The sequence below is a fragment of the Nuphar pumila genome, chromosome 2 (genome assembly GCF_984573655.1).
Source record: "Nuphar pumila chromosome 2, dmNupPumi1.hap1.1, whole genome shotgun sequence".
NCBI classification, from domain to species: Eukaryota; Viridiplantae; Streptophyta; class Magnoliopsida; order Nymphaeales; family Nymphaeaceae; genus Nuphar; species Nuphar pumila.
In genome coordinates, this window is record NC_143250.1 from 109,275,687 (window position 1) to 109,291,918 (window position 16,232).

The window sequence follows — 16,232 nt, forward strand, 5'->3', positions numbered from 1 at the left end:
GTTGTGGTCTTTAAACCACTCGAACATCTTGCCTTTGAAGGCGAATAGTCACCATTTTATGTGATTACAACATTGTGCATTTAACACCGTTCGAGGTCGCACGACCGTCTCATCCGATCATCGCAGTACTAGCATGTAGTGCACGACTACAAGTACTCTAGGATGAAAGAGGTATAGCTCCTCAATAGGAGCCTCAACAGAAGTGTTTCACAAAAATGTAATGTTTCTCAAACTTTACATTGCATTTTTTATCTTTTGAAACCGCTAACAACTTGTGTCAACATCTGACATGTGATTATCTCGAATCTCATCCGCTATCGGGGTATCTACATGCCTCGCATGACTCAATACCGACCTTGATAGACGACATACAGGTTTCTCAACTGAACCCCCCGCTAAGAAGTTCGCTCGAGCCCCAATTCGGGATCACCCGAGATATGTCGAAAAGACGAACAGAACTAGCCAGTCACATCCTTCCAAATGCTTCGATTTGGGCAGTCTTTGATGCCTTTGTGCAACTCCTCAAAATCTCAAGTATACTTTGCAGGATTGCGTACTCGAAGAGCCATGATCCTTGCAAGGTATCCCTCTCCTTAGACGAGGATGTATCGCTAAACTCTTGACTCAACTCTTATCGCAAGAGAGAGAGAGAGAGCGGTAAATGCTCCTTGCATCTTCCACGAGGATTCCTCAAAAGCGAATGCAATGAGCGAAAACTTGAGCGTCATCTGTAATGGCAAGGCAATAACAAAATATATTCAAATGCAAGAGCCTGGGCGCAAAGCGCGACGACAAAGAAAAAAATTGTAAGCAGGAGTGCAACACAAAGCCTGGGCGGAAAGCGCAACAACAAAGGAGAAACTGTAAGCAGGAGTGCAACGCAAAGCCTGGGCGCAAAGCGCGACGACAAAGGAGAAACTGTAAGCAGGAGTACAACGCAAAGCCTGGGCGCAATGCGCGACGGCAAAGTAAAGACATGACAAAAAATAAAGGACAAGGATCACGAAACCGCGTCCTTGAGTTAAATGCGTACTCATATAAATAAATATATTTCTATATATATTTATTTAATGGTTTTTTTTAGTTAATTGAACTTAATTCAATTGTCAAAGTCTTCCGTGCAATCTTCTCCTACCTTGGGGTATCACGAGAAGGTAGTTGCCTGCGAGCGTAGGAGATTGTCGGTTCGGTTTGCAGGACGCGAATGGGCTCTGTTGCGCAACTGCAAAAATGCGATATCAACGAACAAGCGAAAGACAAAGAGAAGTCTCGACTTCTCCGCAATACAAGGCATGGATCAACAATCCTTGCTGGCTTGAAAAATAATGGGGCAGGGTCCAAAGACCCATGCCACCAAAGAAATAGGTGCAGGGGCCGACGGATTTAAAAGAAGGGCAGGAGCCTATGGCCCTTGCTAGAACAGTTAAAAGGGCAGGGGGGTTCAGCTCCTGCCGACCTGCCGAGAAACGAGAGGCAGGGGCCAAGGCCCCTGCAGACCTATGATATGCAGGCGACAGGGGCGTCACCCCTGCCGACAAAGGACAGGCAGGGCTCCAGCCCCTACCGAGCCAGTAGGGGCTGTGGCCCCTACCTATCGTCTTTTGGCAGGCCGATAGGGGCATCACCCCTGTCGCCTGAAACTTTTGGATTGGCAGGGTAGGGGCCACAGCCCCTACCGGCGAAAGGCAACAAAGAGAGAGTGAGGGGCAGGGGTTGGAAACCCTTGCCAGTCGATCAACAACAGGCGGCAGGGGGGCATCGCCCCCTGCCAACCAGTCGGACACAGGCGACAGGGGGCGTCGCCTCTGTCGGCCTGCCGACTGAAAAGGAGGAAAGAAGAAGATAGAGGGCAGAAGAAGGAGAAAAGAAAAGAGGCGTACCTGGGGGTCACCAACGATGGCGGCGGCGGTGTTCGGGGAAGACCGGACGCGACGGCGGCTCAGGCTTGCTCCTGCGAATTGAGGAAGACGAGGAAGAGCAAGAGGGTGAGAGGGGAAGAGTGTAGAGAGAACGAGAGAGCATCGGGGGGAGGTGCAAAGAGAGACGGTGAGGGGGGGGGGTCGTATTTGAACCCCCCCTGCCTCGCTGTCTATAAAAGACCCAAGGGAGGCGGTGAGGCTGTGCCCGACCGCCTCTCCTCTTGGATCCGGGTCGGGTCCAAATCTGTTTCTGACCCGAGTCTAACAATTTTTTTTGAGGTTTTACAATTTATGTCCAATATATATATATATATGTATATATATATATAATTTTTTATATTTTTGCCGCACCCCCGCACCCGTGTGACATAGTTTATAAGAGTTTTTTTTGGAAAAATATCAGGAAAATCATGGTGCTTATAAAATTTTAAAATAGAAAAACATAAAGAAAAACATGAAATTCAAAGAAAATAAAAATAAATTAAAATCATGATATAGTGGAGAAGGTGATATTTTTTGCACTATCTGGATTTTATTTTTTGTAAAATTATCAAGTAAAAGATTGGTGTTAATTGAGATGGTCAATGTCCAATCAGATGTTGAATAACAGCATCTATGATTTTCCATTCTGCATTGATCAAAGTACAAAACTATAGCAAGGCAAAAGCTAAGGCTTCAATATTGCCCTTAGGGGTAATCCATTTTATGATTTATTTCTCTTACATCTGTGTTTAGGGTCTTCAAGCAAAATTTTTATTGCTGGATTTGGTTTACTGATATACATGTTTTTTCTTCTAAATTGAAATGATTTGGTAGATCAGTAACTGTATTTGTTGGGGTTGATGTGTTATTTTAGCATGTGAAATTTCTTATTTGTTGACTTGAAAACTGTCACCTATGTAGGGTTGGATCGTTATTTGCGTTTTTGGGATGTGAAAAGCCGTCAACTTCTGTCTGCAGTAAGTTTAATCTCAATCCTTTTCCCTTAGGATAAATGTTTTCAGATTCTTGCAGGTAAATATAATTTTATAATGTCAATTTCTATTCCCTTGGTGGTCTCTTTTGTAATAATAACTATCATGCATTAGATGTGATGTTGGTTACAAGCTTAAAACTTTCATTTGTCATGATATATATATATATATATATATATATATATATATAGGGTGCTCTCAGAGCGCCTACTCCCACCTTATAGAAGCTTTAGGTTTTCAAATTTCTTGAACCTTTTTTGTTGATCAGACCCTATACATATGATCTATAATCATTATTTAGTAGAAAACATGATTTGGATCATGCGATTATAGCATACATGTAGGTTTCTTAAGACCTTTAAAAATCAACGTCCCACAATGTATCAAAATTTCATGACTTTAAAAATCCTATTTTTATGTCCAAAAAACAAAGCATGATTCCTATCAAATAAAATATGTTGAGTACATCCATAAGGTCTGATGCAAAAGATACAACCTGCAACTATGATTTCTAGTATGTGGGAGTTGGTGTCCCGGAGCCTCGAAGTATATATATATATATATATATATATATATATATATATATTGTCAAGCTGGTAAACTGTCTGATAGAAATCGGACAGTTTTTGTGCCGCTGATCGCATGTGATGAGCGGCACTAATTTTTTTCGGTTTTAATGACCTTTAGCGGTGGTTTTGACCGCCACTACGGTTTTGACCGCTGCTACGGTTTTGACAGAACTAAAAGTAAAAAAAAAATGCTGCACGGCGCAAGGCGGGCGTCCGATGATACACTCGTTGCTATATATATATATATATATATATATATAAGAATGTGAGAACTGAAATATGAGAGCTAGAATATGAGAACTAGAAATATGGACATTTCCAACACTTTATTTGCAACTCCAACCATGTGGATGTACTTGGCATGGTGAATTTGCTAGGAATCAACCATTGGATCGTGTATTTTTGATTAAAAAAATTCGATTTTTGAATGCTTGAATATTTATGAAGATTATGAGCAATTTATTTTAAAGTCTTAAAAAAATCTTGTTTATGCATCAAAATCAGATGATTCAAGAGCGGGTTCTTATAAAACCAACATTGTAGATCACATCCATATGGTTAGATTTAAGAGAAAAGAACAAAAAATCCATGAAAATTGCGGTTCACACATTAGTTCTCATATTTCTAGTTCTCATATTCTAGTGATATATATATATATACACATACACATACAAGTCACTAGAATATGAGAACTGAAATATGAGAACTTGAAATATGGGCATTTCCAACGCTTTTTTTGCAAATCTAACCATGTGGATGTTCTTGGCATGCTGAATTATCTAGGAATCAACCATTGGATAGTGTATTTTAAAAATGCGATTTTTGAATGCTTGAATATTTATGAAGATTATGAGCCATTGATTTTTCGTTTATGCATCAAAATTGGATGATTCAAGAGCGGGTTCACACTTTTTGAGCCTACCGCGCGCCTACCACTAGTGAATAGAGATTTTTCGGTTGTTTTTCGCAAATCTAACACTGCAGATGTGTTCAACATGGTTGATTTGCTAGGAAATGACACTTGAATAATGATTTTTCAATAAAAAAGATGATTTTCTAAGCATTGAATATTTTATAAAATGTTAGACCGGTGTTTTTTAAATCTTATAAAAACTTAATTGTATGACAGAATCAGACAATCCAAGAGTCGATTTCTATAAAATCAAGTATGTAAATCACATCTATATGGTTAGATTTTAGAAAAAATAGAAAGATCCTTCCAAAGCCCGGTAGGCTGGCTGTAGGCTCGAAAAGTGTTAGGCAGCTACTACTTACTCTCTCTCTCTCTCTATATATATATATCTATATCTATATATGTGTGTGTGAGAGAGTGTAAGATTGGATGCTAAAAGCGCATCAAACAGGTGGTGAAAGGGCTGTAGCAGTAGTCAGTGACCACCTAAAGGCCTTTTTCTTGACAAATGTGAACACAGATCCAATGGTACATTGACGTTTACAGGTGCACTGTTTACACCAGAGTTACCAGAAGTTTCTTAGATAGGTGGGAAGCTCGCTTTAGAAGAGCGATACTCCTCTCTTTCGAAACTTGATGAGAATCTCGATTCTCCCACGCTTTCCACACGCTTCTCCTATGCTTTAGTTGTTGATACACTTGATTTTTTTTAGGTTTGAAGGCCTAGTGAGGTGATTGCTTGTGGTGGTCAAACTATTGTTGAAGTTTGCAAAATATCACTTTTTGATATTTGTGAGAATATAAATCTCTTCGTGATGATTCATATGTCCGTTAATGATCAAATTTTCGTATGATCAATTTTATGTCTTCTTGAAAAATATGTTGATTTTAAGATTATGGTTTGATTTTATAAAAATTTATCCAAGAAATACTTCTCTTATCTTTCTTAATGATTATCTAATGTTTCTAAAATTGTCACTACTTTGTTTGAAAAATTCTACTTGAGTGTTATTCTTGTTTTTAAAATATATTGGTTTTAAAACTTTATAACTATTGGATTAGGATATTTTCTTTTGTAGTAGGAATTTTTTTGATTTGTTCCCTCTACCGGTTCTTAAAGATGCAATGATTTGAGAAAGGATATCTTTGATGCATCATGGTATGAAGATGGAGATAGCCGATGAAGGTGTTTGAGGATGATCACCAATAAAGACATTTGAAGTCTTGTATTTGCAAAATTTTCTATGTGATAAAGATGAAAAGTTCCCTTAAAAGACACTTGAAGATTTGAGTCCTTCCCATTGAATCTTTGTTGCATTTCCAAACTTTCGGTATATCACACCGTATCTTTGAGGAGAGAGTCTTAAGTTGTATATATATATATTCATACATATATATTTGTTTAATATTGTACATATATACATATATTCATATAAATATGCATATATATTATTTATAATGATGTAATAGGTAAATATCCTCTGGGGTGTTTTCATCTTTTCACTAAGTCATGTAATAAGTTGTGCACATAAGGGCACAGTAGTCTTTTATTTATTTTTGTACAAACTAGATATTTAGTTTGTAGTTGAGGGCATAGTGGTTAAAGCCACATAGAGTCATTGGGACCTTCCCAACGCCTCAATTTCTAGCCATTGGAGAGTGTCCCAAGGGCTCTATGGCTCCTTTAATTATATAAATAGGAGTGTTCCCCCTCCTTGTAACTTAATGTTTCTCCTAAGAATTTATGCTCAATGAAGATGAATAATTTTTATTTTGTGTTTTTTCTATTTAGTTCCTTAATGAGTTATATGCACTTAGTAATTGTAAGCCATTTGCGGCATTGGTTTGTGCTTATGCACTTTTGTGATCGTGATCTTGTAAAACCCTTGGTAACATTGTTTTTATGAATATATATGTATATCTGTACAATATTAAACAAGTATATATATATATATATATATATATATATATATATATATATATATATAGAGAGAGAGAGAGAGAGAGAGAGAGAGAGAGAGAGAGAGAGAGAGAGAGAGAGAGTAATGTGTAGCTTCCAGACCATTTATCTCTCACATTGTCCCAGACCCCTTTAAAAACATATTTGTACGTGTTGTTTGCTTAATCCAAACCTGTAGTTGTGTTTATCATTGTTTATTCACTAAAATCCATGTTTTGGATTGAATCATTTTGACAAGAAATTTTTATTTTTAGTTAATCAAGTTTTTGGTACAATATGAACCATTGTTTTTTTGTTGTTGAGCTAATTACACATCTAAACATGAAAAAAACATATGTTTTCTACTAAATAAAGTATAGTGATCACAACTATGGGTTTAAGTTAAGCAAATAATAAATGCAAGTATGTTTTCTAAAGGGTCTAGGATGATCTGGGAGTTCAATAGTCTGGAAGCTACACATCATTCTCTTTCTCTTTATATATATAGGAAAATGAAAACCTACCCAGTAGAAAACCTCCTAAACCTACCCAATAAGAAACATTTATCAGATTTTCGGTGTTTTTTTCGAAATTCTGAACTTACAGACGTGTTCAACATGATTGATTTACTAGAAATCGACACTTGGATCACACATTTTGGATGAAAAAATGGTATCTGGAGCCTCAAAAAATTATGAAATTTTGGACGTTGATTTTTGAAACCATATAAAAACATATCCATGCATCGGAATCAAATGCTCCAAGAACTGATTCTTATAAAAACAAGCGCATAGATCACATTTGTAAGGTCCTGATGCCCATTGGTTAAGTTAGTAGGACCCCAGTAGAATCACAGTTAAACCACTTGAATTTGGTTATATTCGAAAAAATGCCTATTGGATGGATTCCGTGAGATTTGGGTGTTGACAAATTTTTCTTTGCCATTAGGTTTGGGAGGTTTTCTATTAGGTAGGTTTTCATTTCCCTATATATAGGATTTATATTTGCTACAATTGATTGTACCTACAATTGCGTTTTAATTTCATGATGCGAGTTGTTTTGACGCAATCTATGTCACAGGGACTCTTCAACTAGGTGCCACACCCGCGTCTCACCCGCACTCGATGCGGTCAACCTGACCCTGGGTGCAGTCAATGCACCTAGGGTCATTTATGTCCAACTTTTGGATTTTATATATATAATTTTTTATATTTTTGCCGCACCCCCGCACCCAAGTTTTTTGAAAGTGCTGCGCTGTTAAAATGTACCTCATATATATATATATATATATATATATATATATATATATATATATATATATATATATATATATATATATATATATATATATATATATAACATCAATACCTGATAGGGGTATTTTTGTAATTTTACATAGTTGTTTTAGAAACCAACTATTTTGTTTAAATGTAAATTTCTTTATTTATTTTTTAGTTTTTATTTTTGTATTTTTTAGAACCTAAAAGGGGCTCCAACCATAGAGTCGTTGGAGCCCCCAACGGTCACAAATGTGACCGTTGGGGGCTCCCAACGACTCCATGGGAGCCCCCTTTTGGCTCTTCTTTTGAGGCCTTTTGGCCCTCCTCTTTTCTCCTCTCCCTCTTGTATAAATAGGGGTGAACCCCTTGTGTATTTTCATGCTAGAGAGCTTTCTCTCTTCTGAATAAGAGGCTTTTTATATTGTTGCCTTCTTAAAGGCTTGTGCTTGTATTGTCTCTTTGTGGACTTGTGATATTGTCTCTTTTATTCATTGTTGTAAGTGCTTGCATGCACTCTTTTTATTTCCGCAATATCTCATTACATGGTATCAGAGCCACTCGATTCTTGAAGGAAAGGTGTGGTTCGTGTATCTCATATTTAGTGGATATCTTCTCACTTCTTGGCAACATCATGGAGGCAAATATTGACCTATCTTTCAAGCTCAATGGAAAGAATTATATGACGTGGGCATCGACAATGGAAAATAATCTTAAAGGAAAGGAGCTTTGGGGTTTTGTCATGGGTACCGTTCCGGAACCTAAGCTTATGCTCACTAAGGACGAAGAAGGTAAAGAAAAGGCTCTTGAAGGAGATGTTCGCCTCAAGGCCATTGAAAATCATCAAAAAGAAGTGGAAGATTGGGAAAGCAATCACGCAAAAATCCTTGTGTGGTTTATGAATAATGTTGAGCTTAAGGTATATGCTAATATAGCTAAATTTCGTAGAGCTAATGAGGCTTGGTCCTTTATGAAGGGTATGTATACCCAAAAGGATCTTGCAAGAGCATACTTCTTGCAAGAAAAAATTAGAACCACCAAGCAAGGTGATTCTAGCATTCAAGACTATTATAGTGCCCTAAACCCACTATGGGATGAATTGGCTCTTTTGGAGCCAAAATGGGTTTCTATGGAAGATATTGATTTAAGGCAAAAACAAATAGAACAAGAACGATTGTTTCAATTCCTTTTTGGGCTACGTCCCGAATTTGAGCAAGTGAGATCCTCACTTCTCCATAGATCTATTTTTTCTCCTATTGAAGATGCTATTGCCGAAATCACTCAAGAGGAGACAAGGCTTGGCATGAGTAAGCATGTTGATGAAGTCCTTGCCGTATCAAAACCGGGTAACAATGTTAGAACCTATAAGCCTCCGCATTTTGGGAAACAAAAAAACTACAATGGAGGAAGAAAAATGATTGTTTGTCATTATTGCAATGAGCCGGGTCGTATTAAACCCGCTTGTCCAAAGCTTATTGGAACCTTCAAGCCTAAGGTGGCCTCTCTTGAAGAAACTACCACCAAAGAAGATGAAGGCAAGAACAATGACATAAAAAAAACTCTTGGACAAATATCTATGGCTCTCGAACAAATACTAAAAGTTTCTTCCTCCACATCGGGTGCGGCTATTGCCTCGACATCATCACCCGGTACGTTTTCTTGGATCCTTGACTCCGGAGCTTCTTTTCATATGACCCCTCATGAAAATGCACTTATTGATGTTTGCACCAATTCAAAGGACTCTTGTGTCTCTACGGCCGATGGAACCTTTTTAAAAATTTCAAGTATTGGCTCTTTTAAAGATTCTCAAAATTTTTGTGTTCCAAAAGTAAGAATTGTTCCCAAACTAAATTTAAACCTATTTTCGGTTTCTCAAATTGCCGACCATGAATGTGAAATATCTTTCTCATCTAATGGTTGCTTTGTGCATGATCTCCGGTCCGGGAAGCGGATTGGGCAAGGCCATAGAAAGGGAGACCTCTATTATATGGACCATCTCGATCTCCCTACAAATTATTTTTGTTCTTATGTCCAAGAAAAAACCATGGAAACTTGGCATAAAAGACTTGGTCATCCAAGTTATTCCAAAATGTATCTCTTTCCTTTTGGAAACAAATTTTGTAAGGAAAAAGAAATTAATTGCAAAGATTGCATTTTTGGAAAAATGAAGTCTATTCCATTTCCAACTAGAACTTTTCTTTCATCAAGACCTTTTGAATTGGTGCATTCAGATGGTTGGGGGCCTTCTCCGGTTATGTCTAAAGGGGGCTATTCATATTATGTTACGTTTATTGATGACTTTACTCGGTATGTTTGGATTTATTTTCTTAGTCATAAATCAGAAGTATTTACTTTCTTTAAAGATTTTCATAAAAAGGTTCAAAATCAATTTCAAAATAACATATCTATTTTAAGATCCGATTCCGGTGGCGAATACTTATCTCACGAATTCCAAAACTATTTAACCCAAAATGGCATTTGCCATCAAAAGTCATGTCCTAGGACTCCCCAACAAAACGGCCTAGCGGAAAGGAAACATAGGCACATTATAGAAACCGCTAGAACATTACTTGTTTCTAGGAATATTTCAAAGAAGTTTTGGGCCGAAGCCGTTCTAACCTCAACCTATTTAATCAATAGAATGCCCTCTTCTAAGTTAAAAAATGCTTCTCCCTATGAAAAACTCTTTAAATTTTCACCCGATTTCAATCGTCTTCGTATTTTTAGTTGCAAATGTTTTGTCCTATTACATAAAAGGGATAAGTTGTCTCCAAAAGCAATTGAATGTGTTTTTCTAGGATATGGTGAAAATAAAAAAGGGTATAGATGTTATGATTTTAAGAATGATAAATTATATGTTTCAAAAGATGTAACATTTCTAGAAGAGGAGAACGATTTTGATAAAATAGAAGAAACAAATGAAATTGATTATATATTCTTATATGATCTTATTGATGACATACAAGAAGATTTTCTTGAAAACATAGATGATACATGTGAGGTGTCCCATCCTGATATAACTCCCTCAAATGATAGTGATTCAAATATAAATGTTTATGATAGTGATACAAATATAAATGTTTACTCAAGAAGAAATCAAGAAAATCCTATTAGTGCCCTCGAAAAATACTCTCAAATTTCTAAATCCACTTAGGAACCACAAGTTAGACATTCTTCTAGAATATCAATACCCCCAAATAGGTTTGTATCCTATGATTCCTTAACCCCCAACTATCGGGCATGTTTAATAACCCTACATTCTTATTTTGAACCGGCTCACTATAATCAAGCTAAATCTATACCACATTGGGTTGAAGCAATGCAAGTTGAACTAAATGCTTAAAAAAAGGCCAATACTTGGGAAATAGTTAATCTACCCTCACACAAAAAACCTATTGGTTGTCGTTTGGTCTTCAAAGTTAAAACTAAAAGCGATGACTCTTTAAAACGATATAAAGCTAGATTAGTCGCTAAGGGATACTTCCAAGAATATGACATTGATTATGAAGAAACATTCGCTCCCGTAGCTCGAATGACCAGTGTCAGGACCTTAATAGCTGTCGCATCAACCAAAAAATGGCCTATTTATCAACTTGACGTAAAAAATGCTTTTTTAAATGGAAGTTTGAGTGAAAAAGTTTACATAGATCCGCCACCCGGAATTAATATTAAGCAAGGTCAAACACTTCGGCTTTTGAAGGCATTGTATGGTCTTAAACAAGCTCCCAAGGCTTGTTATGATCGTTTCAGTGATATCATGCTCAAGTTGGGATTTCATTCTTGTTATACTGACACTGCTCTTTTTGTTAAAAATGCAGGTACTAGTATCGTAATATTGTTGCTTTATGTTGATGACATGATTATCACTGGGAATGATCAAAATAGTATTATTGATGTTAAAAATATGTTAAAAAATAATTTTGATATGTCTGATTTAGGTTTTCTTAGATATTTTCTTGGAATTGAAGTTGCATATTCTTCTCGAGGATATATTTTGTCACAGATGAAGCTTGTTGCAGATATCTGCTCTAAGTCTGGGATTTCTGATGACAAGAAAGTAGAAACTCCCGAGGTTATTAATGCCAAATTACGGTTGGAGGATGGGGTTCTTCTAGAAGACCCCACACCTTACAGACAACTCATTGGGTCTCTTACCTATTTAATCATCACCAGACCAGATATCGCCCATGCGGTTCACTCAGTTAGCCAATTTCAGCATGCTCCTACAACGGTTCGCATGAGTGCGGTTCTCCGAATCATCCGTTACATTCGGAACACCATCAATAAAGGGCTATTCCTATCCTCCTCTTCTTCCTTGAATCTTATTGCTTATACTGATGCAGATTGGGGAGGTAACCCTAATAATCAAGTCTCAACTACTGGTTTTTGTGTCTTTTTAGGAGACTCTCTGATTGCCTGACGATGCAAGAAGCAACAGAAAGTTTCACTATCATCTACTGAAGCTGAGTATCGGGCGATGGCAACCACAACAATGGAACTTGTATGGCTTCGCAGTCTACTTAATGACATGGGGGTTAATATTGCCGAAGTTTCAAAATTATGTTGCGACAACAAGAGTGCCATCTATATTGCAAGCAATCATACTTTCTATGAGCGTACCAAGCATATTGAAATGGATTGCCACTATGTTCGTGATGAATACCTTCGTGGAACAATTGCTCTACCATATGTCACTTCAGAATATCAGTTGACGGACTTCTTTACTAAAGCTCTTCCGGCTCCCCGCTTCATGTTTCTTCTTGACAAACTTTTCGTCTTTTCCCCGTAAAGTTTGAGGGGGGGTGTTAAAATGTACCTCATATATATATATATATGTGTATATATATATATTACATCAATACCCGATAGGGGTATTTTTGTAATTTTACATAGTTGTTTTAGAAAACAACTATTTTGTTTAAATGTAAATTTCTTTATTTATTTTTTACTTTTTATTTTTGTATTTTTTAGAACCTAAAAGGGGCTCCAACCATAGAGTCGTTGGAGCCCCCAATGGTCACAAATGTGACCGTTGGGGGCTCCCAACGACTCCATGGGAGCCCCCTTTTGGCTCTTCTTTGAGGCCTTTTGGCCCTCCTCTTTTCTCCTCTCCCTCTTGTATAAATAGGGGTGAACCCCTTGTGTATTTTCATGCTAGAGAGCTTTCTCTCTTCTCAATAAGAGGCTTTTTATATTGTTGCCTTGTTAAAGGCTTGTGCTTGTATTGTCCCTTTGTGGACTTGTGATATTGTCTCTTTTATTCATTGTTGTAAGTGCTTGCATGCACTCTTTATATTTCCACAATATCTCATTACATGCGCACCCGCACCCGCACCCATGTGACATAGGATGCAATCTAACCTCATAGCTGTGTTCAACATTCTCGATTTAGTAGGAATTGACTCTTGAATCATGTTTTTTGGACGAAAAAACATGTTTTTATGAGTTAGGAAAATAAATGCCTTTATAGCTGTTAATTTTTGGATCGCCGAAAAAACCTGTATACAGGTCGGATTTCGGATCACATCTTTGGTGTTAGATAAATATATATTATGTGTATGTAGGTACCTTTATATGTTTATATGTGCCTAGGTTTTTGGGATCTGCATCTATATCAAGTGCTAGATTGCTAAACCCGGTGTACCTGGTTATTAGTGCATTAGTAAGTTTTTCTTGGTTTCTGATTTTTGACCTCAAGTTTAGGACTATGTCACCTGGGTATGGGTATAGGGTACACGGCACAGCAATTCCCAAAAATGTGGGTACGGGGACACGGCTATATATATATTAAATATCACATAAATATACAATAAATTCAAAATAAACTGAATATAATCTAAATATATACATTAGATCTAAAATATATATTTTATACTGAAAATATAAAGTTATAAACTGAAAATATAATTATAAATTATAAATTATAAATTGAATACAAACTTGTATGCACGGAGGGTAAAATTGCATGTCCAGGTGTAAACATGGGTACGGAGGCCAAAATGGAGCGTCCGTGTGACATAGGTTTAGAAGGCTTTTGTTATTTTGTGGATCTCTACAAGTGGCTGGCATTTTCTGGCTGTTGTGACCAATCAATAAGTGGCATTTTTTTGTTCACCATCTAATATGTGTGGGCTATAGTCAACATGATTATTATCTTGGTGATAGTATTAACACTACCTGCCTTTTTCCCCCCCATTGTTTTCTCAATGTATTCCTTGTTCTTGATGCTAAGACATTCCACTGAGGCGTTTTCTTTTAATTTTTTCTGGTGGGGGTTGGGAGGAGAACTTTATGAGTAGGAAAATGGCGTGCAATCATCATTAGATAAACAGCATTGCTTTCATGTAACTGCACTTGGTGGGATATAAGTTTATTATTCTCTTTCATCTCGGAAACGTACTTGGGAAGTTTAATAAATCAATTCCTCTTGAACCGATCCTCCAATGACATGAAGCATTTAAGTTGTTTTACTTGTCAAGTCTGGCTTTGATTGTTCTGAGTTGATCCTCAGATTTATTATAACTAACGATGCTATTCTTCTGAATGAACAGGTATTTCTCAAACAGGAAGTCACAAATGTGGTTTTCGATACCTCTTTTGTTACGCCAGGTATTCCTTTCATACACAATGAGTTATATTCTTTTATTGTCTTCATCTAGCATTTTTGTTGGATTCTTTCTGCTGTCATTTGGTATTTTGTGGACACATAATAAAGTTGGATTTTGCTTTCTTGTATAGCCTGCTGTTTCATTGTATATATAATTGTTTAACACCTGTATAAGTTGTTCTAGTTGTTTATTCATCAAGAATAACTGAAAATATGCCTGCGAAGGTATATGTACAAATTAGTAACTTTAATTGCTAGGCTTGGCTAATTGGAGTTGGTTGCATGCTGTGTATCTAGTCTTCAGTTGGTGGAGATGCCACAAAGTCTTATTAGCCTTACAATGCAACTCTTTATGGACACTTCCTAATTGCCGGCAGTTGCACTGGAAATTGGGAATGTGATTTCACAATAACTAAACGTTTGAAGAAAACATCTCCCCATTTTTGCAAGGAACTGCTTTTGAATGAATCAAAATTCCCATGTTTTTGGTGGTTTAAATAGGATCTGCTGTCAGTTGATGTCAATGTCTGGATATTTGAAAGCAGCTAAAACTTATTAACCATGTTCTTTCGGTGATTGTACATTAACTAAATTTTTACTTCGATACCACCTTTCTTCAGGTTATTTGATGTTGATTTAGTTACTTTTGGTTTAGGTGCTTCATCTATTGAGCCAAATGGAGACTTGACTACGGATCAATCTGAAGAGGTAAAAGATACAGATAACTTGAAAAGAACTTGCTCTAAATTAAATGGTTTGGAGCATCATGAGAAGGTTTCCAAGAAGGCCAAGTTGAAGAGCAAGAAAAGGACTGATGGTGCAACATGATTGCAACTAACTTTAAATATCCTAATTATTAGTCTAATGGTGAGATGGCCTTCGTTCGTTATATATGTATTTGCAGATCACATTCAGTGCAATTTTTGAAGTAGAATATCCAAGAGATATGTAATTGTAGCAGTATCTTTGTGACTTAGTAGTGTTGCTATCAATATTTTGTTGCCAAAATAACCAGTTGAATTGCTTTTCCTAGATGACAACATTAATAGACCCCGAAAAAAAAATTGGGTTGAGAATTATTTATAACTTGGGCAATGTAAAAATAGTGAGTTGTACTAAATACTCCCAAGAATAATGGTTCATGTTTTCTTTATCTTGCTTCCAAGCTTTTAATGTGATTTCATGTAAAAAGAATCAATCTTGGGCATGTGAGAGATGAAATAAGCACATGGCAGAGTCTGCAGAACTTGGCTGTGAAATAAACAGCTCAAAGCTGTCTTATGGTGGTGTCCATACTGAGAAAGCCAGTCTGGGATGGCATACCATGTGAACTTGTTCTTGGAGTGTACGGATGAGGTTGAAGTGGTGGGTTGCCAGAATAGAGGGTGCTGAATTTGGCGCAGGCTGAGCAATCTTCTTGATGGTAAATGTTAAACAGGTATGCACGGAAGGTGTTGGAATTCAAGAGGCTATTCTCACTGAAGGGCAAGCTGCTTATTTTTCTTGCAGTAAATCAAAGTTGGAGAAAAAATCAGTGAGGTGGGGATTGGGAATGCATGGTTGAGTTTTCTGGCATCGTATGGTATGAAGACTGATTGTTTTGTTAATTACTTGAGTCATGGATGGCTGTTTTAGGCTTTAGTTATTTACCTTCCACCTACTAGATGAAATTTCTGCGTGCGCGTGTAGTTTTAAAAGTGGCTTAGAACATTAGCCAAATGAGGGCTACAGTGTAGGCTCAATCCAACTCAGAGAACTTGACTCAGCTTGTGTCATCACATAATGTAAAGAATTGTGTCCATTGACCGATTCGAATCATGCATTGCAAAGAAGGGCAAGCTGCTTATTTTTCTTGCAGTAAATCAAAGTTGAGTTTATTGTGAAAGTTGTTAGATGCCAACCTTCTTAAAACATTTATAGAACGGGAAAATTGGAAATGAGATCACTTGGATTAAGAACTAAAACCAGAGTGCTCTAACATTGTTCTGATGAAATCAACAAAAGTCCGCCTATACATTCAATATGACACTTGAT

At 36.9% G+C, this 16,232-nt stretch overlaps 1 protein-coding gene across 1 annotated transcript in view; it reads left to right on the top strand.

The window, feature by feature from the left end:
- Nucleotides 1-15,356, top strand: part of LOC149846673 (ribosome biogenesis protein NSA1-like) — a 38,263-nt gene extending 22,907 nt beyond the window's left edge. The window contains exons 10-12 of the mRNA XM_089996489.1: nt 2,823-2,878; nt 14,143-14,200; nt 14,854-15,356. Of these exons, the coding sequence (XP_089852615.1) occupies nt 2,823-2,878; nt 14,143-14,200; nt 14,854-15,026 (287 nt within the window). The 3' untranslated portion in view covers nt 15,027-15,356. The remainder of the gene's footprint in view (nt 1-2,822; nt 2,879-14,142; nt 14,201-14,853) is intronic.
- Nucleotides 15,357-16,232: the final 876 nt, after the last annotated feature.